The sequence below is a fragment of the Littorina saxatilis genome, linkage group LG7 (genome assembly GCF_037325665.1).
Source record: "Littorina saxatilis isolate snail1 linkage group LG7, US_GU_Lsax_2.0, whole genome shotgun sequence".
Taxonomy (NCBI): Eukaryota; Metazoa; Mollusca; class Gastropoda; order Littorinimorpha; family Littorinidae; genus Littorina; species Littorina saxatilis.
In genome coordinates, this window is record NC_090251.1 from 45,437,144 (window position 1) to 45,464,558 (window position 27,415).

General features: G+C 40.5%; 2 protein-coding genes across 2 annotated transcripts in view; one reads left to right on the plus strand and one right to left on the minus strand.

The window, feature by feature from the left end:
• The window catches only part of LOC138971605 (dynamin-binding protein-like), a 65,124-nt gene extending 61,968 nt beyond the window's left edge, over nt 1-3,156 (minus strand). The window contains exon 1 of the mRNA XM_070344363.1: nt 3,071-3,156. The gene's annotated coding sequence lies outside the window, so the exon portion shown is untranslated. The remainder of the gene's footprint in view (nt 1-3,070) is intronic.
• A 3,218-nt stretch (nt 3,157-6,374) lies between these two features.
• LOC138971615 (choline/ethanolamine kinase-like) lies at nt 6,375-27,399 on the plus strand. The gene is made up of 9 exons (XM_070344384.1): nt 6,375-6,790; nt 15,251-15,476; nt 17,187-17,320; nt 19,801-19,932; nt 20,384-20,442; nt 22,165-22,249; nt 23,077-23,176; nt 23,761-23,931; nt 25,685-27,399. The coding sequence occupies exons 1-9, from the start codon at nt 6,651-6,653 to the stop codon at nt 25,760-25,762; spliced, it is 1,125 nt and encodes a 374-aa protein (XP_070200485.1). The 5' UTR covers nt 6,375-6,650; the 3' UTR covers nt 25,763-27,399.
• Nucleotides 27,400-27,415: the final 16 nt, after the last annotated feature.

The following is a 27,415-nucleotide window of genomic DNA, read 5'->3' on the forward strand; positions in this document are numbered from 1 at the left end:
TCCCAGTGTCAGTTTCACAAGGAAGAAGCACGCTACACTGACCTACAAAATGAATGTGATCAATTACTTATGGACGTGAGCAGAATGTTACTCCTTGTCTTTTTGCTGATTAGTATCATTCTTGGGAAAATCAAGATAATCAGATCATGATGTGAGAAAGAGAAGTTATAAGGAGAAATTACAGATAGTATCGTTGTCACATTTGTACTTACTGAATTTTGAACTTTGACACCATGCCACTAATCCAAATTGTCAAATTATGATCACACTGCAGACTGACTAACTAGTACTGAATACAATCACACACAGAGTAGTCAGATTAAAGTTACTTAATGTTACAATCTGATAAAACAGCACATGAGAAGCTAACTGAAGAGTCTGTTTAGAAATCATGCAGTCTTGTACAACTGCATGTTGCAGTTTGGTTGCAAGCAATCAAACCCCTGAGAGACAGACAGATACAAACGCACAGGTTGACGCAAACACAGAGACACACACATACACACACAGCTCATAATGGACCTGTTGTGTATTATATATTTTCCGCTCTCAAACACAGCAGTTATAAGCTCCAAATAAGTCAAGTTTTCTGATGCAAAACGAATTGTTGTACACTAGCTCAGTCATAGGCAAAGCAATTTTGAGAACAATACTTGGTCACCTTTAAGTTCTGATGCGATTAACTTTAGTCACGACTTTATCAGAATGTAGTGCAACAGCTAACGAATAATCCTAACTGCATCTTCTTGCTGATATAGTTGGTAATCAGGTATCCGACCGTTTATCCCCGTCAGTATCAATATTTAACTTTCTTTCTTTCTTTCTTTATTTGGTGTTTAACGTCGTTTTCAACCGTTCAAGGTTATATCGCGACGGGGAAAGGGGGGAGATGGGATAGAGCCACTTGTTAATTGTTTTTTGCAGTATTCAACAAAAGTTCAAGTGGTATAAGTTTTCAGTGGTAAGATTAAATTTTCTCTCTCTTTCTATTTCACACACACACACACACACAAACAGTATCACACACACTCACACACACACACAGAAAGAAAGAAGGAAGACACAGAGGGGAATAAGAAGTTATTACCGGGTAATATTAAAGAACAAGACAAGACAAACTTAATCCCTAAAATATCTTAGGATACAATTACAAAGGAAAAAGGAAACCCAACTAATACTATTTTATACAGGGTGGGCCATAAAAAGTGTCCACATTTAATTTGTTAATATTTTTCCTGTAAAGTGATATTTTCTTTTCTGTTTCAGATAGAATTTGAGACAAGCATCTTAGAATTCTTTTAAAGCCTGAATGAATCGCATTCCAGTACAGGAAAGGACCAAAATCGTTGAACTTTACTTTGCTACCAATTTTGTGGTTCTCGCCCAGCGCGCTTTTCGGAGAGAGTTCCCTGGCACACACTGTCCATGTGCGAGAACTGTGAAGCGCCTCGTGGATAAATTCAGGGTTATGTCCTTTATTGTTATCTGCGAGACTACCAGTGTTCCTGAATTTATCCACGAGGCGCTTCACAGTTCTCGCACATGGACAAATATCACTTTACAGGAAAAATATTAACAAATTAAATGTGGACACTTTTTATGGCCCACCCTGTATATACTAAGGCCCCCCCCAAAAAAAGTCTGTTTACGGTAACCCGACCGACCCTAGTTTTTAGGCCCGACCCTGATCTTTTTTTGGATCGTCTGAAAAAAACAAAACAAAACAAAAACGCATCCAAAATAGAGCTGTTTGCGCTCAAACAGCAGACGACAGAAGGGAGGTAAGCTCAAAGTACTGTTAGGAGTAAAGGGTCGTCACTCGTGTTACTTCCTTTCAAAATGGATGCACGCAGTGGTGTTCGCCACCCGCTAGCTGTAAAGCTTGATAAATGTTGTCATGAAAAGGATGGGGTGAAAATTATCAGTACATATCCAGCGAGTTTTAGTATCATTAACGTTTTTCAACAGGCAAAAACAGGGATTGATGAGAAGAAATGAACTGTGAAACATCATAGAGAGGGGAGAAAGAAAAAAAAAAAAAAATTTGAAAAAAAAAGAAAAAAAGAAGCCGACCTACCGACCCTATTTTTTCACCCTATGTTACCGTAAACAGACCTTTTTTTGTGTGTGCCTAATATAGCCCTAAAACTAAGTCAGCTACTGAGCTAGTCCTGCATTTGACAGAAAGGAGACACTTTAGTATAGTGTAATTCCTTCAAAGCCTACTCAGTAAGTTTCAATTTCCTCATTGGACTACCCTCGAGCAAATTTAAGTGCAAGTTTATGAAGCTAGCTCACAGTCACACACTGCATGAGGAAAAGTCATATATATATTATCACCAAGGATTTTATGGGTATATTTTGCTTAGAAAAAAACGCAGAACACATTCCCAGACACTCATTACACATACAAACAATATTGCGGAATTCTGTGCCCACCCCCCTCCCCCCACAAGACGAGGGGTTCCCCATTATCCCCCTTGCTTAGTGAATCCACTTTTTTGTGTGCACCCTTCAGCTGCACTGACACTGAGACAGTATTTCAAAACATAAACAATGACATTTGCAGAACATATAAAATTTCCTGCACATGCAATGATAATGACATGCACAGTCAACAACAAATGTATGAAGACATATAATGCAAACTTCCACAATACCATCCACGCAACCATGCAATGATGCATAGTCACGGCCAAAGTCAGCGGACCAAACCGATGTCCGTGTCGCGTACAGTGCATGTACACTCTGTGACAACAAAGATCACCATTCAGTTCAGTAACACGGCAGACCTTCGGTTGTCAAGACTAAATCCGTATCAAAACAAAGCAGTATAACTCACTGTTGGCAGAAGGCGAAAAGCTGCGCACGATTAACCAAACGTAAACAAAGCTTTCGTTTGCATACACCCTTACACTCTGGTATGCCATTGCCAACCCCAAGAACAGGTGGTTGGCTCAAAATGCGTCAAATTCCGCTCCAAGCGTCACTAGATTTCCCATTCAGACAAACGTGTAGCTAATGAATGAGTTGAGTCAGACGGGAGATGAATGGATCACACCATACTCACAGTGTCGGATGCGAGTTGAAAAGTTTTTCATCCCACTTCCTGAGTGCTTCCTTTTAGATCGCCATAACAGGCACGGTGTTTACCTAGATTTGCACCCCTCTAAACTTAGGCACTATACTGGATGAATGTGAAACACCAAAAACGTCAAAAGTAAAACAGATCACTCAGATTGATCAGTCTTGAAACCAGCACATTTCACATGGTATCAGCAATGTGCGCGCAGCGCAATATTTGAGAAAAAATGTGTTATCTCTGGAATCGGTTTCCAGACAAGGGGAGCAAAGGAAGTAAACGCCCCTAAGATGTTCAAGGGAGGCAACTCGATTTGTAAGTTGTGCAGCTGACCTCGCAGAGGCTGCCGAGGCTGTCAGACACAAACTATAAGGAGGAACCGAAGATTGCAGCCGCTGTATGTTTGTTTTGATACGTGCGTGCGGGCGCGCGTGCGTGTGTGGTCAAGAGAATGGGCTGCGAAAATTGCTACAGTGTGTGTGTGTGTGTGTGTACTACTATAACTAAAGTGTGTGACACATGTCTGTGTAATACTAATAGTATGTGTGTGTGTGTGTCACTGTGTGTGCATGTGTGTGTGCGTGCGTGTTTGTGAAATGTGTTTGTGTGTGTGGGTGGGGGGTATGTGTGCACGCGCCGGTATGTTTCAGAGAGATACAGCGGGGGTGGGGGAGGTGCAGCCACTTCAGATCGATGTTACATTTCAGCATTTAGGCTGAGCTATTTCGTTTTCTTTTAATTACCCCCTAATTCCTTCTTCTCCTTTTAACCTTGCCTATATCACACACATGAAGTATATGCAGTTGCTTTCACTTGAACAAGAATAATTGATTTTTTTCCCCTTTCGTTATAGACCCAAGTCAGCAGTGGACCTTTACAGCCAATAAGTGGATTGCAGTCATGACAGACAAGAATAAATGCCTGTTTTGTCGAATTGCCAATGGAGAAGAGGAGGAAACCAGAATTCTTCAAGACCGAGATGACGTAGTTATCTTCAAAGACATTCGCCCGGCTGCTTCACATCATTACTTAGTTGTGCCGAAAGTTCATAAAAAAGACGCCAAACATCTTACAACCAGTGATGTTCCACTCTTAGAAAAGCTGGTTTCTATGGCGAAAGAGTTCCTGGAACAACAGGGAGGCAACATCAGTGATGCTCGTCTTGGATTCCATTGGCCCCCATTCCATACCATTGCACACCTCCATTTGCATGTGATTTCTCCACAGGCAGAGATGGGTTGGATCGCTCGAGGAATTTTCATGCAGGACACCTGGTGGTTTAAAACTCCAGCCTGGGTTCTGGACAGACTGAAAACAGAAACAGAACTCTGATAATAATAACAATAACAAACAATATGACAATAACACATTAAACTTAAGTATTTATACACATATTAATTAACAAGCACACATACGGCCACTTAGCGATGCTGAGATGACACAAAATAAAGACTTGAGACAGGAACAGAACTTTGACGCTGAGATAGCACAAAACAAGTGAAATGTGAATTTAGTGTTAATACATTCAAATCAAATACTTAAAAAAAAAAAAAAAAAATCAGTCAGACATTCTGATTCTGCCGCGTGTTGCAGTGAACCTCAGGTATGTGAATTGGTGCATTTGATTGTGTGCATTTTGAAAAATGTGTATTCACGACTTAATTGCAGGACTCCGTAACCCAGCATAATGAATTAACAGACCCAAGGTGAAGGTTTATATTTGGGGACAATGAACTTCTGGCAGAAAACATGTGGATAAAACATGTGGAAACTTTGCTACAACATGGCTTGTTTTGAAAGACTGATCAGCACACAGAAGCCACACTATGTCTTAAACCAACTGCAGCTGCTCTTTTTGCGGAAGTAAATCCACAATGAAACGTCCACATGCACACATAATGCTCAAAACCTGAACCACGTGGGTAACATAATTCGACCCTTTCCCTTTCCTTTTCTAGCCGCAATGACAGCGCTTTCAGCTACGTAAAAAAAGAGAAGCGATTACTTCTATTTGTTAAAAACAATGACGTGGAGATACATTTGATGCGCCTGTGATGAAACTTTTTAAAATTGTTGTTTAATAAGAGCAGGAAGTTCGTTGTCCCCCAACAAAAGGGAAAGCCAAGACTAATAATGGCGGCCACCATGCGCTGTGTCCCAAACCCAACTGCGAGTCGTGAATAGTGCATGAGAGAAAAAAATCCTTTTGTAGAGACAGAAAGCCAGCCTTGAGGAAGAATTTGAAATTGATGATATTTGATGAAAAATAAGAAATGTTGGATGAATTGATGAATGAATATTATTTCAATAAACAGCAGTATTTCTGTGTTTTCCTGGGGTGTGTGTGTTTGTGTTTGGGAAGGGCATTGTCTTCCTAGTTTTTGTGTGGATTTTTTTCTTTAAGAAATAGTCATACAACTTCTATATTAATTGACTTGTATCAGAAGCCTATCATAATACCTGCTCGTATATATATCGTTTTTCTCTGCCATTCTAAAGTGCTTCGAGTTGTACACACACACACACACACACACACACACACAGTCACGCATGAACACACTCAAACAAACACACACACACAAATACACAGTCCCTCATGAACACACACACACACACTCGTAAACATACAAATAATTATGGACACACACTTTCACACATGGCACACAAACACCAGGGCCGGACGAGAGGGGGGGGCTTTGGGGGCTTTAGCCCCCCCCAGCCAAAAAGAAAAAAAAAAAAGAGAGAGAGAGAGAGAGAGAGAGCTTATTAATAATAATATTGCAAAAAGCCGCTACCGCCTCATCTGTCTCTATTTTTTCCCTCTCTTTTCCGGATAATTGTAGTAGTATTCGGTAAAAAGAAAATTTGTTTCGTTGATGTTTAAGACAAGCTAATCTTTTCTTCATGCATCAATTCTAAATTAATATGTTAATTTCTGGTGGTGCTATTTCATTATTTAAATGACTTTTTTTGTGCAAGAATAGCATAATTTTTCATGTATAAATGTTAAAATTTCTTCAGCTTATGGGGGCTTTGCCTCCATACCCCCACGGGGGCTTCGCCTCTCGACCCCACCGGGGGCCTTCTACGGCCCCCGGACCCCCGCTTAAACATTTTAGCCCCCCCCCCCCCCCCCCCCCCTTAAAAACGTACTGGTCCGGCCCTGAACACACATGCACAAGCGCACGCACACGCAGATTTTGAGGCAGCTTTGCTTAATATTAATGCAAACACACCTCTTTCTTCATGTGGTACATGTACTCAGTTCTAAGTGAAAATAACAATGAACAATAGATTGTAATAACCATTGGAACAGATTAATGCATGTCGTCTGCTTTTGAGTCCACACTTACTTCCCTTTAGCTGCTTTTTTGTTTCCGGAAGTCCCGTGTTTCGTGGAGAGAAAGGGTTTGGCTATCTGCGGTACGAACGAATAGTGCGTCAGGGCTAGTTCTAAATTTAAGCCATATCTGAGGGGTGGCCCGATGTTTCTGTTTACTGCGCGGAGTACACGTGGAAAAGAGTACTCAATCTTCTGCGTGTGTTATTCGCGTGTTGAGACGTCGAGATGGCAGCTCAGAAGGAAGAAAAGCGAGACGTTGTTGAAGAACCTGAAATCAAAAGGAAGGCTCATCGGTGGTGTAAAGATTCGATCGGCGGCGTTTGGACCAAAGTCTCAGCGGATGAGATGATCTTGGAGCATGTCAGGTGAGAGTAGGCTTTTCGGGACGTATTTGTTTACAAGTATTTTTGTAACCGAGAATCCGTTGGTCGAGAAACAGAAGTGGGCTCTCAGTATCAGTGATGGGATTGGGACTGGGACTGGGAGAGTCCCTGACAACATTAATGATCAGATGCACTTAGTCTCTTCGGTCACGTCGATCATAATTATCGATTTTGTTGGGTTTAGTAACAGGGTGGTGGATATGAATAAAAACAATGCCCACAAATAAAAGTAAAATAAAAATAATGAAAATCTCAATCAATCATAATATAAAATTCAATACATGTCTGGAAGTGGAACGTAATTTTTGATAAAATGATAGGTTCAAGCCATGAAAGTGCTGAAAACTCGTTAACAAGGTTTAATTTTTTTTTTTTTACACACAACCTATAGGCTACACACGGAAACACAAACACACACGGAAACACACACCCAGACAGAACAAGTTAGTTTTTGGGTCCAAAACTGATAGATGTTTTTTTTATATTGTGAATCAAGTTCCTTTAAATCCATTTTTTTTTGCCCCGTTGTCTTTGGGGGACAAGGAATGATTTGTCCTGAACAGGTGTTCTCAAAATCTCAAACGGTTAGGATGTGTATAACTTAAAACATGAATTTTGCAGCTTGTTTTATTTTGTAAATTGTACTGCCTGCATACATGTATGTATACATCAAGAAATATTGATTGACGCCGAGAATTACAACAGCTTGTGATAACACATGTAATGTTATGTCGCTTTGCATTACAATTTACAGTAGCTGTATTGTTTTAACTTTTATTTTCAACTGCTGTATACTGTCTGCATGCTATTAAATTGCTAATGATTAACAAAATGCTGTCAAATTTGTTGTTGTTGAGTTTATACACTATACATTTCATTCGATTACTCAGGCCTGAAAGTGGCGAGTATTTTACTCGCCATGGCGAGTAGAAACATGTAACTGTTCATCTACTCGCCTTGAAAGTTGCTGAATGTGAAACAAATTGTTGGTTTGGCTATAGTAAAGTTTGCTCTGTGGCTAGTAAATGTTCAGAATCACTAGCCAAAGGCTAGCTAGTACACCATTTTTTACATTTAGTCAAGTTTTGACTAAATGTTTTAACATAGAGGGGGGAATCGAGACGAGGGTCGTGGTGTATGTGTGTGTGTGTGTGTGTGTCTGTGTGTGTGTGTAGAGCGATTCAGACTAAACTACTGGGCCGATCTTTATGAAATTTGACATGAGAGTTCCTGGGTATGATATCCCCGGACGTTTTTTTATTTTTTTCGATAAATACCTTTGATGACGTCATATCCGGCTTTTTGTAAAAGTTGAGGCGGCACTGTCACACCCTTATTTTTCAATTAAATTGATTGAAATTTTGGCAAAGCAATCTTCGACGAAGGCCGGGGTTTGGTATTGCATTTCAGCTTGGTGGCTTAAAAACTAATGAGTGAGTTTGGTCATTAAAAATCGGAAACTTGTAATTAAAATTATTTTTTTATTAAACGATCCAAAAACAATTTCATCTTATTCTTCGTCATTTTCTGATTCCAAAAACATATACATATATGTTATATTTGGATTAAAAACAATCTCTGAAAATTAAAAATATAAAAATTATGATCAAAATTAAATTTCCGAAATCGATTTAAAAACTATTTCATCTTATTCCTTGTCGGTTCCTGATTCCAAAAACATATAGATATGATATGTTTGGATTAAAAACACGCTCAGAAAGTTAAAACGAAGAGAGGTACAGTAAAGCATGCTATGAAGCACAGCGCAACCGCTGCCGCGCCAAACAGGCTCGTCACTTTCACTGCCTTTTGCACTAGCGGCGGACTACGTTCAGTTTCATTCTGTGAGTTCCACAGCTTGACTAAATGTAGTAATTTCGCCTTACGCGACTTGTTTTTTTTTACTATCAGGACTGTTACAGGGTTCAAGTGTTAATTATAGTTTACACTACGTACCTGATGTAACTCCAACACTGCACAATGTGAAAAGCATCCTTAGGGGAACAGTTTAATTGATAATATTCTGGCTTAGTGGCTGGGTTTTTAAAATTTGTTGTATACAAATTGCATCTGAACATTTTTTTAAATGTCAGGTTGGAATGAATTACTGTGTAGATTCTTTTAGTGTTACCACAAAATATTACTATTAATTAGAGTTAACGGCCACACAGTGGTCTAGTGGATTTATTGAGTATATATTTATACAGTGGTACCTCTACTCCAATAGTCTCCTGTCCGCCCAGCCAAACTTCCCCTTGACCCTGCTTGTGACCTCGATGTTTGATGCCCCCCCCCCCTTCCTATTGTAGTCTCCTGTCCGCCCAGCCGACCTTCCCCTTGACCCTGCTTGTGACCTCAATGTTTGATGCCCCCCGCAAGGGGCACGGTACTCTGTAAGCACCCAAAACCTCAAAGAGATAACTATAGCTGGAAACCTTGGCAACAGATCTGAAAAATGTGGATCTCAAAACAAAGGGAGTCTTAAAACGGAGATATTTGCTGACGCTTTGAAGAGAAAGCCTGAGAAAATAAAATCGAGTTTTAATGCTGAAAGAGTCTTATCAATGGAGGGTCTGAAACTGTCATGTATTTCACATACTATTCTAATGACACAGCATGTGACAATAACACTTTTTTAACAGATGTCTGTTTTATGATATTGTTTGTATTGTCCTGGGTATTGTGTACAATGAACCCAGTGTCAAGTTAATCCTGACTTCAGATAACAAACTCAGTTTGACTTTGAGCTGTTCTTGCCTCCGCCTATGGAACACGAATACACAGTGCACACACACATGATATATTGTATGTACACTTGTGTATACACAGAGTGTGCCCCCCTGAGCCCCCCCCCTCCACACACACACAGAGGATGTGTACATGCACACAAACACACACTACACACACAAGGAGTTTTTTTTTTAAATGCTGGGAGCATTGCTTTAAAGTTTAGTAGTTTCAATACATGTAGTACAGTGGACACTGTTGATATCCTTTCTTTGCTTTATTCCACTTCCAGGTGTTGGAAAAAGCACAAGACCCCCAAAATGCAAGTTTAACTTTGTCATCTCGATCAGTGCATTCATTCGTTCCACTTGTTTACAATATTTAATTATTGTTTGTATACCTTTTTTTTTTTTTTAAATGCATGGAAATTAGAACATATTCTCTCAACAAAGAGACTTATTTCCACATGTTTTCAGGGGTGTGGGGGGCATTTTATGCACTCATGCACAGAAGGTGAAAAACAAATATGCTGATACAGACAAACAAACAGTCGTTCGCACACACCTGCACAGATGACAGGACACTGGTGTTCACTGTCCCTGAATTAGATTTAGAAAGGCATTCATGAACTGAAAAGACATAAACAATGATCATACATGATTTGAATACTCTCTTCTTATTTACCCATCACCTCAAAGTATGATGAGTGACACATTATATTTGTTAAAGATTTCAAAAGTTTCCCTTGTAACTTCAGCTCTATTGGCACAATGCTGTTCAATAGATGAGAAGTCTCTGCCTGTTATTTGTGATAGCTTAATTTGCAGACTTTAACCTGGTGTGCATGGTACTGTTTCTTCAAGCCAAAAAGGCAGTATACTTTAGAGAACAAAAAGTTTAGTTCGGTGATAAGGAAATTATTGGAGTAATTAAGGCAATTACTGAAGTAGAAATGTTCACGAACAGATCCTTTGTCTGGTGCTCATGGTGTCTCAGCTGTTTTGCCAAATTGTAATCATGTGTGTAACTGTTTTATCTTTTGTGATCATCATTATTTTCCAGCTGTCATTTGTAAGTGACAAACTCTGTCATTGATTTTTTTGTTTTTCTGACCTCAGTACTCAGAGATATGAGTAAGTTGGTCACACAGCTGTCACCAACTGGCCTAACCCTTTAGATACAGTGGAACCCCCTTTTTAAGACCTAACAAAATCGGACAAAATCAGGTCTAAACAAGTCACGTGAAGCGATATAAAAGCTTTTAGTGAAGCTGTCGGCATCAAAGTAACAGATTAACATCAAATACCAGTCATCGCCGAGACTATATCAAGATAGTCTCGACTAACCTGGAACCAAACCAAAAGACCGAGACAGGTCACGCTCGTCTCCACGCAGCGAACGCAGGACTTACTTAACCTATTTTCTGTAATCCTGAGCACATTTTTAGAGTAAACATGACATATGTATATATTTTTGAATTCAGGAGAAATTGAAGAATACGATGCAATCATTTTTAAATCTGTTAGTGAAAATTCGATTTTAATGACAACTTTAATGAGCAAACTAATTAACTAATTTTTATGCTGCCGAGCTGAAATGCAATCCCATAGTCTGGACTTCGTCGAAGATTGCTTGACCAAAATTTCAATCAATTTGATCGAAAAATGAGAGCGTGACAGTGCTGCCTCAACTTTCACAAAAAGCCGGATATGACGCCATCAAAGACATTTCTCGAAAAAAAAGAAAAAAGCGTCTGGGGATATCATACCCAGGACCTCTCATGTGAAATTTCGGTCCAGTAGTTTTCTCTGAATCGCTATACACACACACATACACACACACACACATACACCACGACCCTCGTCTCGATTCCCCGTCTATGTTAAAAGATTTAGTCAAAACTTGACTAAATGTAAAAAGGAGGGAGTCCTAAAATGGGGGTCAATTTACAGAGGTTATGAATAGAAAGTCGAAGAAAACACCTGGGAGGAAGCCTTAAATGGGAAGGTTTCTGCCAGTTATCTCTCTTTGAGGTTTTGGGTGCTTGTAGAGTACCATGCCCCTTGCGGGGGCATCAAACATCGAGGTCACAAGCAGGGTCAAGGGGAAGGTCAGCTGGGCGGACAGGAGACTATTGAGGGGTCCTAAAAAAAAGGGGTGGGGGTCCACTGTACACACAACCTAAAGGCACAGTCCTTCCTGTGAAAACATTTCAGCTCACTATCTCAGCCCAGGCTTTTTTATTTGATAAAAACATCCCCCCTCCCCTGGTTAGAACTTAGAAGCATAAAAGAAAAGGAAACATACCAAAACTAAACATCTTGGCTGCTTCCTGTGCAGGGTGAACCCCCCGCGGGTTAGGGGGAGTCCCATATTGGTTGGGACGAGAAAGAATTTACCCGATGCTACCCAGCATGTCGTAAGAGGCGACTAACGGTTCTGTTTCTCCTTTTACCTTTGTTAAGTGTTTCTTGTATAGAATATAGTCAATGTTTGTAAAGATTTTAGTCAAGCAGTATGTAAGAAATGTTAAGTCCTTTGTACTGGAAACTTGCATTCTCCCAGTAAGGTCATATATTGTACTTACATACGTTGCAAGCCCCTGGAGCATTTTTTTGATTAGTGCTTTTGTGAACAAGAAACAATTAACAATTGGCTCTATCCCATCTCCCCCCTTTCCCCTATCCCATCTCCCCCCTTTCCCTGTCGCGATATAACCTTGAATGGTTGAAAACGACGTTAAACACCAAATAAAGAAAGAAAGAAAGAATGTGCAGGGTGAGAATTTTGTGATGAATTTATTTAATAAAAAGCCACTAGTGTTCTTTAAGAAATTAATTCATCAAAAAATTCCCACTAATCAGATCTACATAGAGAGTACCTAGGCTGTTTTGATTTTTGGTATGTGACCAAGTGGAGGGATGGTCTTATCCCAATAGTCTGGGCAGAACTTGCTGAGTCAAAAGGACTGTGCCATCAAATGTTGTGTGTCTTACAATCTCTTATCTGCAATCTCTGTGCACTGAGTTTAACTCATCATGCTTGCTAAAGGTTCTCAAGTATTTTATTTCATTTCTTGAAAGGGGGCCTTAAATATTAGCGTAACCTATTTCTTTTGTGTGTTTTTTCAGAAATCTGTTTACTTAAACAGAGAAGCAAGACTGGTGAACTGCATGAAAAGGGATACTGTACTTACATCTTTTGAAATCTAGAGCAGGGCTATTTTCAATCTTTTTACATTTAGTCAAGTTTTGACTAAATGTTTTAACGTAGAGGGGGGAATCGAGACGAGGGTGTGGTGTATGTGTGTGTGTCTGAGCGTGTGTGTGTCTGTGCGTGTGTGTGTTCAGAGCGATTCAGACCAAACTACTGGACCGATCTTTATGAAATTTTACATGAGAGTTCCTGGGAATGATATCCCCGGACGTTTTTTTCGTTTTTTCGATAAATACTTTTGATGACGTCATATCCGGCTTTTGAGTTTGGTTCACATGCTGACTTTGCATAAGTTCAGGTGACCGGACTAAGTTACTGAATCTCTTTATGTAGGTGCATTCAGGTATACATTTTATTTTCTCATCTATAGGGATGGGATTTGTATGCAGCTCTGCACTAATTACACATTTTCGGTCAGTCAGTCTAAACACATGCGCACATTCTTGATGTCAAAATTCCAGAAAGTTCTCAGCTTGATTTTTTTTGTGTGTGCCCAAGTCCCACATCTGCATCCAGTGTGATTTTTAGCTCTCTAGTCTAGTACCATCCTGAACTCAGGTCAAAATGAGTTACTTCCCTTCGTGTCTCATTTATCCCTGACAGGATGGATGCCTTTGTTTTTCTTCTCTGGAGAGGATTTTTAATTTTATTTTTTTTACATATTTAGAGCTGTTTGTAATGTGTTATTGATATAAGCAGATTCGCGATCGTTGATAATGATTTTTCATGGTGTTGTCTAATTTTTAAATTACAAAGGAATTATTATTGTAAGACAGTTTCAAGTTAGCTATCTTTTGCGGATGTATTTACTGTGCAAACAACTCTAAATATGCCAAAAGTGTCACGTGATAATCAACTTTGTTACGTGGTCATAACAAAATGGCTACGGAGCAGACGATACTTTTTCCGTAACCTGCTGGGAGTGATGCAACAATATCACGGTCTCCTTCCCACAGCAGACTCAAAATTTCGACTTGTTTTGACCGTAGAACAATGTCTTTATCATAACTGTGAAGAACAGAACGGAGATCACTGTCGAAGTCGGCCATTCTACAATCACGTTCGTCTTTCGTCTTTTATCAGAAACATTAGCGCAAAACATATGGGAGATAACTCTGTATTCTTGTTTTGATAGATTTCGGCTTTTAGCCCCGCTTCTTAGTGTAGTAATTATCCATCCTGTCAGAGAGACATGAGCGATAGCGTGGACCGATGATTATCAGAATGGTCTAGTACATGGATCTAATGCTTACAATTTACATCACTAATTTCCAGTGTTTTACTGTTTTAAACCTAAAATTACCAGAACCAGAAGTGTATTAATATAGGCAGCTATGGCATATCGACCTACAAGTTAATATTTCATTTGATAAAAAAACCCTTTTTATCTACAAATTCAGATGACTTACTAGCAGTCCTGTACTTTGGTAACAGTTAGTCTGACTGATTTGTATAAAATAGTGACTATTCTCTGTGATACTGAATGTCCAATTATAGCTACAAACTTGTTTCAAAGCCATTGCTGCTACCGACTGAGCTATCTCCCCACCCCGGGTTACAGGTTACTATGCAGTATTTGCCTTAAAGTTTGAGACAAGTGTCTTGTTTTTGTTATTTTTATTTATTTTTTTGTATGTTTTCATTTTTCACACAGGTGTTTTTGAAGTTGGAAAACCAAGGGAATAAAGATGCTATTTATTGGAAGATGTCCTGTTGCAAGAGAGCCCTAACATTACAGGTTTGACTGTGCAAAGAATTTTTGGTTTCATGGGGTTGTTTTTTCCCCAGTGGAGGTGTGTCGAACTACCCGTAGCTAATGACATTTAGTTCGAAGACCAGGGAGAAAGATCCCTCTTATTTGAACATTTTTTTTCACCAGAAGACCCTCTCATTACATGTACCTCAATTTTTGTAGCCGCCGGGCTACTTAGGTTTCGCTCTTGTGGAAGTTTGAAATTCACATTGATTGTCGACTGGGGACTGGGGACGGTATCTCTGGTACTCTGGGGTCAATTGAGCTCAAATATGGCGAGTAGCTTGGAATTACAACTAACCATTGATTTCATGACTTGTGTCTAACTACCCGTAACTATAACATTTAGTTCGAAGACCAGGGAAAAATATGCCTTTTATGGGAACATTTCTTTTCACCAGAGAATCCTCTCGTATGTTACAGGTACCTTTTTACAATTAACCATTGATTTCATGACTTGTGTCTAACTACCCGTAACTATAACATTTGTTTCGAAGACCAGGGAAAAATATGCCTTTTATGGGAACATTTCTTTTCACCAGAGAATCCTCTCGTATGTTACAGGTACCTTTTTACAATTAACCATTGATTTCATGACTTGTGTCTAACTACCCGTAACTATAACATTTGTTTCGAAGACCAGGGAAAAAGATGCCTTTTATGGGAACATTTCTTTTCACCAGAAGACCCTCTCGTTACAGGTACCTTTTTACAACTAACTGTTGATTTCATGACTTGTGTTTCAGCGGTGGTATGACCAACTACCTCTACCTGTGCCGACTTCCTGATCGCTTAAGGCCGTTGAGGGACGAACCTCATCAAGTGTTGCTGCGTATCTATGGCCACATAACCACATCCAACATGGACGTCCTCGTTCACAATTCAGTTGTCTTTGCTCTGCTGGCGGAGAAAAGACTGGGTCCGAAGCCTTATGGGATGTTTTTTGACGGGCGCATTGAAGAGTTCATTCTGGTGAGTTATATCATCGTCAAACTAGATTGTGGTGACTTTGGTTGAGGAATAAATGCTAAGATTGCTATGTATTGTAAGCATTTTGTCAAAAAGAATGGGCGGGGATGTAGCTCAGTCGGTAGCGCGCTGGATTTGTATCCAGTTGGCCGCTGTCAGCGTGAGTTCGTCCCCACGTTCGGCGAGAGATTTATTTCTCAGAGTCAACTTTGTGTGCAGACTCTCCTCGGTGTCCGAACACCCCCGTGTGTACACGCAAGCACAAGACCAAGTGCGCACGAAAAAGAACCTGTAATCCAAGTCAGAGTTCGGTGGGTGATAGAAACACGAAAATACCCAGCATGCTTCCTCCGAAAACGGCGTATGGCTGCCTAAATGGCGGGGTAAAAAACGGTCATACACGTAAAATTCCACTCGTGCAAAAAACACGAGTGTACGTGGGAGTTTCAGCCCACGAACGCAGAAGAAGAAGAAGAAAAAAGTCAAAAAGAATTCACCATAGTGAGAAAGACTTTCATGGGATGTTTTTTGACGGGCGCGCACATTGAAGAGTTCGTTCTGGTGAGTTATATCATCGTCAAACTAGATTTTGATGACCTTGTTTGAAGAAAAATTATGCTCATTAAGATTGCTATATATAGTGGTACCTGCGATGAAAGGACACCCTTTGGACCAGTTAAAAGTGTCCCTACATTGCAGGTGGCCTGTCATGACAGGTAGATTTTGGTCAAGATAATAGAAAGGGACAACATAATGTGTCCTTTTAAGAGAGGTGTTCTCTCAACAGAGGGACCGGCACGGTTGGCCTGGTGGTAAGGCGTCTGCCCCGTGATCGGGAGGTCGTGGGTTTGAACCCCGGCCGGGTCATACCTAAGACTTTAAAATTGGAAATCTAGTGGCTGCTCCGCCTGGCGTCTGGCATTATGGGGTTAGCGCTAGGACTGGTTGGTCCGGTGTCAGAATAATGTGACTGGGTGAGACATGAAGCCTGTGCTGCGACTTCTGTCTTGTGTGTGGCGCACGTTATATGTCAAAGCAGCACCGCCCTGATATGGCCCTTCGTGGTCGGCTGGGCGTTAAGCAAACAAACAAACAAAAAAATCTCAATAGAGGGGCCCCACGTCATCGCAGGTATCACAATAAGCTGTGACCTGTGGTTATGATGGTGGTGGTTGTAGTGCATATTGTACAGGTACTAGTAACAATATTACTAGCTGTGGTTGGTGTTGTTGCTGCAGTGTACTATTTAAGCGCCTGGAGCCAATTGCTGGGACTCGCACTATGAAAAAGTTTTTTGTTATCATTATTTTATTTGATTAGCTGTTGTAGGATGATGATGGACCTTTATTTTTCAAGGATAGAGGTTTAAGTCTACGCCTTTTCTTTAAATCTAATAAAAAATTCTAATAAATGATAAGCAAGCAGAAAAAAGTGGACAAATAAGCAAACACACGAACAAACAAGCAAACAAACGGCACAGCGACAAAATAAGCAAAGGAAAAAAATGGGGAAAAATGCTAAGATTTTAACACGTAGCTGATCACAAGATTTATTCACCCTAGTATGTTAAAACCCAAGGAATATTGGCAATGTCGCAGTCACTTATCCATGCATACAATTGACACGCAGTGGAGATGAACCCTTCGCCTCCCGTGACATGGGAAGTACATCCGTCAATGTCAAACTTAACAATTTCATTGTTCTGTGTTGCAGGCACAACCATTGAAGCATGTAGAGTTGTCACACCCGGAGATTGCGCAGTTGGTGGCAGAGAGGCTTGCCACGTTTCATTCCCTGGACATGCCGCTGTGCAAAAAGCCCCGCTGGATGTTCAGCATCATCAAGAGGTCAGTAATGCTCTCCTGCAGGAGTGTGGCTCAGTGGTTATAACGAATGTGACACTTATTTACCCTTACTATTTTTGAGTCATTTATCACTATTTTTTAGGATTTTTGGGAAAAAATACTCCATTTGAGTTCAGACTACGATTTTCAAATGTGCTTCAAATTAGGTTTGTGTTGCTAATGTTGGCGTTTGTAACCACTTGGTTACTATTTTTGACTTGACCATTACTCTTTGTACGTTTTGGGGGTAAACAGGTCTGCACTTGTGTGACCTGCACTGCTCATGCACAAAATGAGAAATTGCCTGTACAAATTTCATGTGTCAAGAGCCATCTGATGTGTTTCTTTGCCGTCATTCACGATAAGGAAAGGTGGCGCCTCTGACCTTCTTACACTTCAGAAATGGCCGAAACTTTTATGGGCATTTCTACAAATTTGCCAGTGAAAATAAATCCCTCAGCAACATCCCTGAGTAGTGCCAGTGTTACGTAGATTTAATAAGCATGTAGGCCTGATTGATTATTTTATCTAAAAATCATACTCATAGTGATATGATTATGAGCAATTGATTTTCTGGAACCTACAGTGGAGTCCAGGTATAACGAACCTGGGTATAACGAAATCCCGCTTTTAACGAACTGCCATTGATTTCCCGGCAGACAGCCTTCTATTTCTTCCTTGTTACTTTCCGGCCACAACGAACCTTTTGAACTCATTTGCATAACGAACCCCTCTTATAACAAACACGTTTTCATCGCCCCAGAGCCGTTTTGTCTCTAAAAGTCACAAGGCTACAACGAACTGATGTCAATAACTGTCTCCAAAGACAAAAATACACAAAAATACACAAACACAAGTGCACATCGCATGATGAGCGAACTCTGAACAAACAGCGGGAGGTGCACGGAACAGCCACCCCCGCTGTGTTTTCACTATTCCACTCATCAGCTGCTAAGCTATGACTGTGCTCTAAAAAGTCACAAGGCTACAACGATCTGCTGTGAGGCAGATCAAAGGCAGGTCCATTGTGATAGCTGGGTGGCCTTGTTTATAGACACTGTGACCTTCTTCCCAGGGGTCATTGACCCAGTTTTAGCCATGAGAGGTGGTTCCCCTTTATGAGAGAGGAAACACTTCCTGCACCCGGGTCACTCCCGGGTCAGTGACCGAGTTTAACCTATGGGGAGTTTAACCTATGGGGCGGTCTCTTTGATGTCTTGAGAGGAAACTTGGCCAGGGTAGTACCAGGCATGAAAATTCTCCGTATTTTCCGTATTTTTGAAAAAAATAAACCGTATTTTTTTTTATATTCCGTATTTTTCCGTGTTTTTTAATTTTTTTAAATTTTTTTTTATTTATTTATTTATTTTTTTTCCTAGTCATAGTTATAGTAAAATAGTTTTGGGGCCATGTTTGAATCCAATTTTAAGGCTCCCCCTAGAAGTCTTGGCGCTTTGCGCCTGCGAAACTTGGCGCTACGCGCCTGCGAAACTTGGCGCTATGCGCCTTCGAATTTTGTTTTCAGTATTTTTTTTTTCTTCAGTTTTCATGCCTGTAGTACATGCACCAGAACTGGTGGACACCATGAAATCGGAGATTGATCAGAATGTACATGTACTGTACATGCTTTTACACGACTTTTTAAATTTTATTTCTAAAATTGTGACAGTAAAGTGAACATTTGAACTATGCCTCTATGGATTATATTATGAAGCTGTTGAAAACATGCAGAGATTGTACTCTCCAAGGAAAGATCGATGGGACGATCATTTGAAGGTGAGTGGGAAAACTTGTCTTAAGGCCATTTAGGGTTGAAAACTCTACAGCGAATTACTGATATAACGAACTAAAATGTATCTCCCTTGAGATTCGCTGTACCCGGACTCCACTGTATACTTCAGTAAGGGCAGAGATTCTTAAGAAGCAGGGACAATAATTTATTGTTCCAACAAATTTTCCTTTTAAATTAATACCAGGGCTCCAGAAAGACGCCCTACCGAAAAGTCGAGGGACCCCTAATTCCAACTATATAGCTAAAGAGGGACCCAAGACTATGAGGACTTTTGGACGTTCTGTGAGACATTCATGACAGTGCAATTTGTTATATCATTTAGATTTATACTCCGTAAATTCACGTCGATACTTCTTCTTCTTCTTCGTTCATGGGCTGAAACTCCCACGTTCAATTATGTTGTTGCACGAGTGGGTTTTTACGTGTATGACCGTTTTTACCCTGCCATTCAGGCAGCCATACGCCGCTTTCGGGGGAACGTCGATACTGATCTGGCTAAAAATATTTTCATCTTCAAAATCTAGCCAAGTATGTACATTCTTGACCCATCTGATTGGAAACAAGCAGACGAGGACAGCTTAAAAATCAGTTTGGACATTATGTCTGGTAAAGCAAATTTGGTGTATCTCTTGGGGGCATGAATGCTGTGTAATAAACTGTGATTGGCTTATGATAAACTGTGTTTGTGCAGGTGGATATCAGAGATACAGAACAACTTCTCTGGCCATTCCATGAAGGGGGCAGGAGGAGTAGAAGGCGGGGACAGCGAAACCATCTTGCGTCTTCAGGCCATAGACATGGAAAAAGAGTGTGATGTTCTAATGTGAGTGTTGGCGTTAAATTGTTTGCTAGTTAACTAAGAGTAATACTATTACTAGAGTTTGGACAGGTACATAGGTTGTACACAGGTGTGTGTGTGTGGTGTGTGTGTGTGTGTGTGTGTTTTTTTTGAGTGTGTGTGTGTGTGTGTGTGTGTGTGTGTGTGTGTCTCTCTCTCTTTATTTTATGCAGCTGAAATATGACTATGGTATTACAGTGGTACCTGCGATGAAAGGACACCCTTGGTACCAGCCAAAAGTGTCCCTACATTGCAAGTGACCTGTCACGACAGTTATGTTTTGGTGAAGAGAATAGACAAAGGGACAACAGAAGGTGTCCTTTCATGGGAGATGTCCTCTCGTCAGAGGGGCCTCACATCGCAGGTACCACTGTAGTTGTTGTTGTCATTGTTGTTGTTATTGCTACTCTATAAAGGATTTTTATTTGTGCTGCAGGAAGATTGTGAGTAAAGTGGACTCCCCTGTCGTCTTTTGTCACAACGACTTACAGGAAGGTTAGCAACACATCGTCATTGTTAGATATCCTTTGTGTCTTACATGAGATTATGCTAGGATCTTTCATCAACAAATTAACGGAAATGGCCATAAAACAGTCAGCAATTTTCTGAAGTTTGTAAAGCACTCCTTGGCATCCCCTTTTCTCAATTGTGAAATTCGGCAGATCTGCCAAAATGATGGCAAACTTCAGTGATATGAAAGAAGTTGCAGCTGTTTGTTGACGGCAATGCCAAACAACATCCCTGCTATATCAGGCGGTATTCCCCCCTCTGCTTCTTTACCTCTGTAAACTTGTAGAGCTAGTTATTTTTCGATAATGACCCAGCAACCAAACAAATAACGAGCCAGCAACAGCCTGAATCCTCGATAGTGCAATGGGTTGAGAAGCTGTTCTGTTTTGGTACTACTTTTGCGACTGAAAAGTTCTGAACGCTCTATACGTACGAAGTATACATCTCTGGAGCAAACAATACAAACATACCGCATTTAAATTAACAACTACAGGCCTGAACACATGAATCTCCATATAAAATCCATGAGTTCGGTTGTTTTCTGAATCTAGATCTGCCGTGCACAAACGTTCATCACAAGCAAATTCCCAAGGCAAGTAACTCATACTTTGTCTAGTGACAAGAGTAGTTCCCCTTCTTTACACTCAGTTTCTTCGACAACACTGACTGCAATCCGTCAGTTTTCAACAACCTTTCATTTTATAAACAGATCACACGCAACCAAATGCACACATCTCATCAATTTAAACAACATAAAGCGGTTTCATACACTATTTTCCCCAGAAAACTGAACTTCATACAGTAATTAACGTTGGAACACGGGTGCAAAAGTTTGTCTGCTAGTCCCATTTGACGAAAGAACATTATCCTAAGCGATACTAAAACATAAACAGAACACACAATATCTGCCTTTACCGCCACAGCAGAATAACAGCATATCTGTGTACTTGATTTTAGTCCAAAACAGGGAAACTGACAAGAAGTGTTAACAGAATGGAATGATTTGCACGGAACTATACAACCGCGCATTAATCGATCGCCTGCGCAGGTTGACTGGTTGAGTGATTCGGATTCAATCAAACTTTCGCACAAAAACTCCTGTTTTCTTTGAATAACTGAAGAAAGGAGGAATAAAGAGGTTACACACCTCGTCTCAGTGATTATTAAAAATAATGGTCTCAGTTCGCGGTCATGAAAAAGCTCGCTGAAGCTCGCATTTTTCATGATCTGCCAACTTCGACCATTATTTTTAATAATCACTGAGACTCGGCATGTAACCTCTACGTAACCCTTATATGAATATACTGGCCTAGTGGATAAGACGCCGGCCTCCCATGCGGAAGGTTTGGGTGTTTTCGAATGCAGCCTGTGCCAGGTGGGCTAAGGGTGGAGATTTTTCTGGTCTCCCAGGTCAGGTCAACTTATGTGCTGACCTGCTAGTTCCTCATCCTACGTGTGTACACGCACGCATAACACCAGGTGCGCTCGGAAAAGATCCTGTAATTCATGTCAGAGTTCGGTGGGTTATAATAGAATCATGAAAAAAACAAGCATGTATCCTCCAAAAGAGACGTATTGCTGCCTGAATGGCGGGCTAAAAACGGTCATACGTGTAAAAACCCACTTGTGCAAAAACTAGAGTGTACATGAACGCAGCCCATGAAAGAAGAAGAAAAACATTCATTCTTTTGTTTCTTTATTTTTCAGGAAACATCCTGTACAACTCATCAGAATCAGATCCCGAGAAGAAAATGACAATCATTGACTGGGAATATGGGAACTACAACTACAGGTAAAGAAGGGAGTTTATGGAACGCGCTATATCAGGGTTAATAATTGTTATTGTAAAGGATTGATAAAATACCAGCTTTTGGATGCGCTATTCATTATGTTGATCAGCAGCATGGTGCTCATGGTAGCGGATCATGAAAACGTACCAATTTTTGTGACAGTGCCGCCTCAACTTTCACTAAAAGCTGGACATGGCGTCATCAAAGACATTTATAGGAAGAAAAACCCCAACAACAAACAACAACTGGGGGTATCATCTGGAAGTATTTGTATGTTAAGTTTCTTGAAGATCAGTTCAGTAGTTTTCCCGGAATCACTCTACACACACACACACACCACCCTCGTCTTGATTCCTGGTCTATTTTATAACATTCAGTCAAAACTTTACTTAGGCCAAAAAAAAAATAGGTCTGTTTACGGTAACATAGGCCAAAAAAATAGGGTCGGTAGGTCGGGATTTTTTTTTTCTTTTTCAAAAAAACCATATTTTTACGTTATTTTGCCAAAAAAACAAGATTTTTTTTCTTTTTTTTCCCCAAATGCCCAAAAAAAGTCTAGGGTCGCGCGAAAAAACTAGGGTCGGTCGGGTTACCGTAAACAGACCTATTTTTTTTTTTGGCCTTACCGTAAAAAGACTAAATATTAACTGAAAGAAAGACACAAAATGATTTAGTATAACATCAGTAACAGTTATTTAGATTTAGGGTTGTTGAAGGCTCAATGGGGAAGAAAATGACGATGATGATAATTGTGACAAAGATGACCGTGACAGGGATAATAATTGTGACTGTGACACCTGCATTAAAACTGCTGATGTTTTCGTTGCAGAGGCTTTGATCTTGGCAATCATTTCTGTGAGTGGGCAATAGGGTATGATGAGGAATCCTTCACCGTTGAACCTGAAAGGTACCCATCACGACAGCAACAGGTAAATGGCATTTTCAGATATATATGTAACACTTGGGTTTCATTTGGCTTGTTTGAAATTTAGTAGCTCTGACCTTTCCTTTCCTTGTCTTTTTTCTGCAGCGGCTTCTGAACTTCCTTCTCTTTAAATTTTTCTTAATGATCTTCACTCTCTTGAGTAGAAAAAGGATGCTAACCATCATTCTCGCCATAGCGTCAGCAAAGCTTTCGAAGTTAACTTTATTTTCTGTAGCGTAAGTGTTAGTCTGTCTGTCCACTTCAAACACCATTGGGTCAACGTGAATGATTTGGTTTTGTCGTAAATTAAACATTCCAATAATTAACTTATCATTCTTTGTTTTCTTTTTTTTCTTCATTCTCTTGAAAGGCTTTCTAGAACAGAAATGATGCTACTGTTTCTTTCATTGTTTCATGATTTTTCTTTATTTTGGTGCTAGTTTGCTCTTATATATGAATTATATCCTTCGTTTGTGTAAGTCACCATATTTGTTAGAGGTAGGGTATGTCTCTTTTTATATTTTTGTATTTGTCTACTTTTTACCTTGGCCCGTTTAACTAATAACATTTTGCTTTTCTGTTTGATAGTACACATTTTTCCGACACTACCTGAAGGAATACGGCCAGGAGGATGTGAGTGCAGAAGATTTGCGGCACATGTACGCAGAAGCCAACACCTTTGCCTTGGCATCACATTTCCTGTGGGGCACGTGGGCCACCGTGCAAGGCCACTCTTCTAGCATCAACTTTAGTTTCTGGGTACCAGATTGTCTTTTTCTATGGTTACCTACCCTTTTTTTTTTTTTAATGGATTGTTTTATTCCTTGGCCTTGTGTCGGGGGTGGATTTCCCTTTGAAAAAAACCTGATTTAAAACTTAGGACCTCCCCCATTTAAGACCTGCGAAGATCTGTTGATAATGATAACCTCTGTAAATTTAATTTCATTTCAAGACTACCTGCTTTTCAAGATATTTTTTTCTCCGATTTTTGGAGGTCTTATAAGAGGGTTTTCACTGAGTGCTGATTTGATCACATTATGGGGCGGGGACGTAGCTCAGTCGGTAGCGCGCTGGATTTGTATCCAGTTGGCCGCTGTCAGCGTGAGTTCTTCCCACGTTCGGCGAGAGATTTATTTCTCAGAGTCAACTTTGTGTGCAGACTCTCCTCGGTGTCCGAACACCCCCGTGTGTACACGCAAGCACAAGACCAAGTGCGCACGAAAAAGATCCTGTTATCCATGTCAGAGTTCGGTGGGTTATAGAAACACGAAAATACCCAGCATGTTTCCCCCGAAAACGGCGTATGGCTGCCTAAATGGCGGGGTAAAAACGGTCATACACGTAAAATTCCACTCGTGCAAACCACGAGTGCACGTGGGAGTTTCAGCCCACGAACGCAGAAGAAGAAGAAGAAAATCACATTACATGTAGTTTACATTATTACTTGTTTCCTCTACATATCGGACCCTATTGCTACGTTAAAGACACAATAGCTGTTGGTATTGGAAGTCGCACTCTTACACTCTATGAGGGAGTCGATGGAGCTTTTACCCTTCTTGTCTTATTGGTATTCTGCACCTTACTGTTGTGTTTGTGTCACAACAGAACTAAGCAGGGAGCCGTTTTGAGCAGTACTTAAAGTTAAAGGAGCTCTTACTCTTCTTGTCTTATTGGTATTCTGCACCTTACTGTTGTGTTTGTGTTACAACAGGACTAAGCAGTGAGCCGTTTTGAGCAGTACTTAAAGTTTAAGGAGCTGTTACTCTTCTTGTCTTATTGGTACAGTAGTCCCTTCCATTTCCGGCCCTTTCGTGGGCGTGAACCTGCCCGGAGCGGCCAGCTTTCCCATGACTAATGAGTTTTCCTTCTATAATTGACTCTTAATGGCCGTTAACCTGTCTGACGCGGTCAACGGTCACTGATTTTTGCCCTAAGGTGCCCCTCTTACTCGACAGGAGCGGCCACTTAACGGCCACTTGTCACTTTCGCGGGCGAGCGCCTGTGGTGTGTGTGTGTGTGTGTGTGTGTTGTGTGCACAGACGGCACAGCACGAGCAGACGACATGAATACTTACGCATGCGCAAACTGTAAATACAGACATGCGCATACATGTACATTTACGGCAGTCACTTCCGGATCGATCACAGCTGATGTGAGTTTGAAACACTTGTTTATCTGACACTCAAATACATATATAATAATCCAAACAACACACATAGAAACATACGAAACAATAGCTTAGCCAGGACGATCGAGTTAAACACGCAAATAATTAAGATGTATAAACGAAAGCAAAACTAACAGAGACAATGAATCGGCGGCTCATGGATGATCGCTTTCTTTTCTTCATGAAAACTTGATCGTGTTTTTGGTGTTTTTTTTGGAGGAGGAGGGGGCCTGTAATGGACGGCCACCTGATATTTGCGGTCACCTTTGCAATGACTAATGGGTGACCGGATATGGCAGGTACAACTGTATTCTGCTCCTTACTGTTGTGTTTGTGTTACAACAGGACTACGCAGTGAGCCGTTTTGAGCAGTACTTCAAGTTAAAGGAGCGGCTTCCAGCCATGCTGAAAGAGGACCTTTGATGAGGGTTGAAAGCAGCTTGCCGGCTTTCCCAGCGCCGTCAAAAGCTGTTGCTGCTGTGATGCATTCCTGTGTCTGCTGGGAACAAGATGATTTTGTTTGTATGCAGATCTCATAATCAGAGCTGGGATAACGAACACTTTTTCTCTGCGAAGCGTTTTTTGGGACGCAATGCCATGATGTCTGCCCCGAGAGCCATATCATATCATTTTCATATCACAATTGTTTTGAATGTAATATTTTTTTAATCCGCCTGCCGTCAGTGGATCGCTTGTCATGCTGGTTTTATGCAGAATTTCTCTTTCCTTTTATTTTTAAATCGGAGGTGTGTGATGGTTTGCCTTGATGCAGATAGTACAGGGTGACACGAAAAAAACAGATCCCACCAAAAGTTTAATATTTTCTGAAATAATCAGCCGATTCTTTTATTTTTTCAGGTGAGCCAAGCTGAAATGATGTTCTAACAGCCCACCAAGTTTGAGCTTCAAGATGTCATGGACAACGGAGCATAAGACATTTATAGTCGAGGCCTATTTTCGGTCGAATTCTATCCACGCTGCTCAACTGGAATTCAAAAGACAGTTTGGACGTAGAGACTTTCCTGTTAAATCAGTTATCTATGGATGGAGGGATAAGTTCAGAGACCATGGGACTGTCAATAACCTCAATAGTAAAAACCCTAACAGGGGATCCCACTCTGGTCGACCTAAATCAGCAAGGACACCGAGGAATATTGATTCAGTCAGAGAGTCTGTTGTGCGCAGCCCGAGCAAATCTGTTCGCCGGCGAAAATAGGCCTCGACTATAAATGTCTTATGCTCCGTTGTCCATGACATCTTGAAGCTCAAACTTGGTGGGCTGTTAGAACATCATTTCAGCTTGGCTCACCTGAAAAAATAAAAGAATCGGCTGATTATTTCAGAAAATATTAAACTTTTGGTGGGATCTGTTTTTTTCGTGTCACCCTGTATGTTGGTACATATGTACTTGGGTTTGGTGGTGTCAAGCTGTACATGCATCTGTAAGCTAGTGATTTGTGTGTGTGCCTGTGTGTGAGAAAGTGTGTTTTCTGGAAAATATTCAGATAGGTACATGAGGCAAGGAAGAACAAGAATTGCAGAAAGAAAATAAGAAAATGTCAGTTGAGAAAACCCAGTCTGTTTCCCTCAAAAACATACAAAGCGTAAAATGTTCTTGCACATTTCACTTTGCATTTAGCTGTAAGCCTAGATTTGTACTGGTAAGCACAGTCAAGTGAGGTTGTGGAGTTTTCTTCAAGGGTTGATCACCGAAACCCCCTGTGCCTGATTCTCTGGTTTGATTATTATTAGTTCTATTATTACTATGATGTTTTTTTAAAATGCTTTTTGTGTGTTATTTGCATTTTAAGTGGTAAACTTCAGCAAGGCATTAAAATGTGTCCGAGCACAGAGGTACAAACTTATCAAATCAATGATATACATGGGAGCAATATAGTTGTGCATTTTGCAATTCATTTGATTGTTAGTTTCACCAGTATCATTAAGGTGATTTCGGATTGCTGGTAATGATGTTGTTTGCTTAGTTTTATTTGCATGATAGGTTGGAAGCTGTATGTAAGTGTCAGCAAAATAGAGAAAGAAAGAGATAGAGGGGGGAGAGAAGGGGGGGGGGGG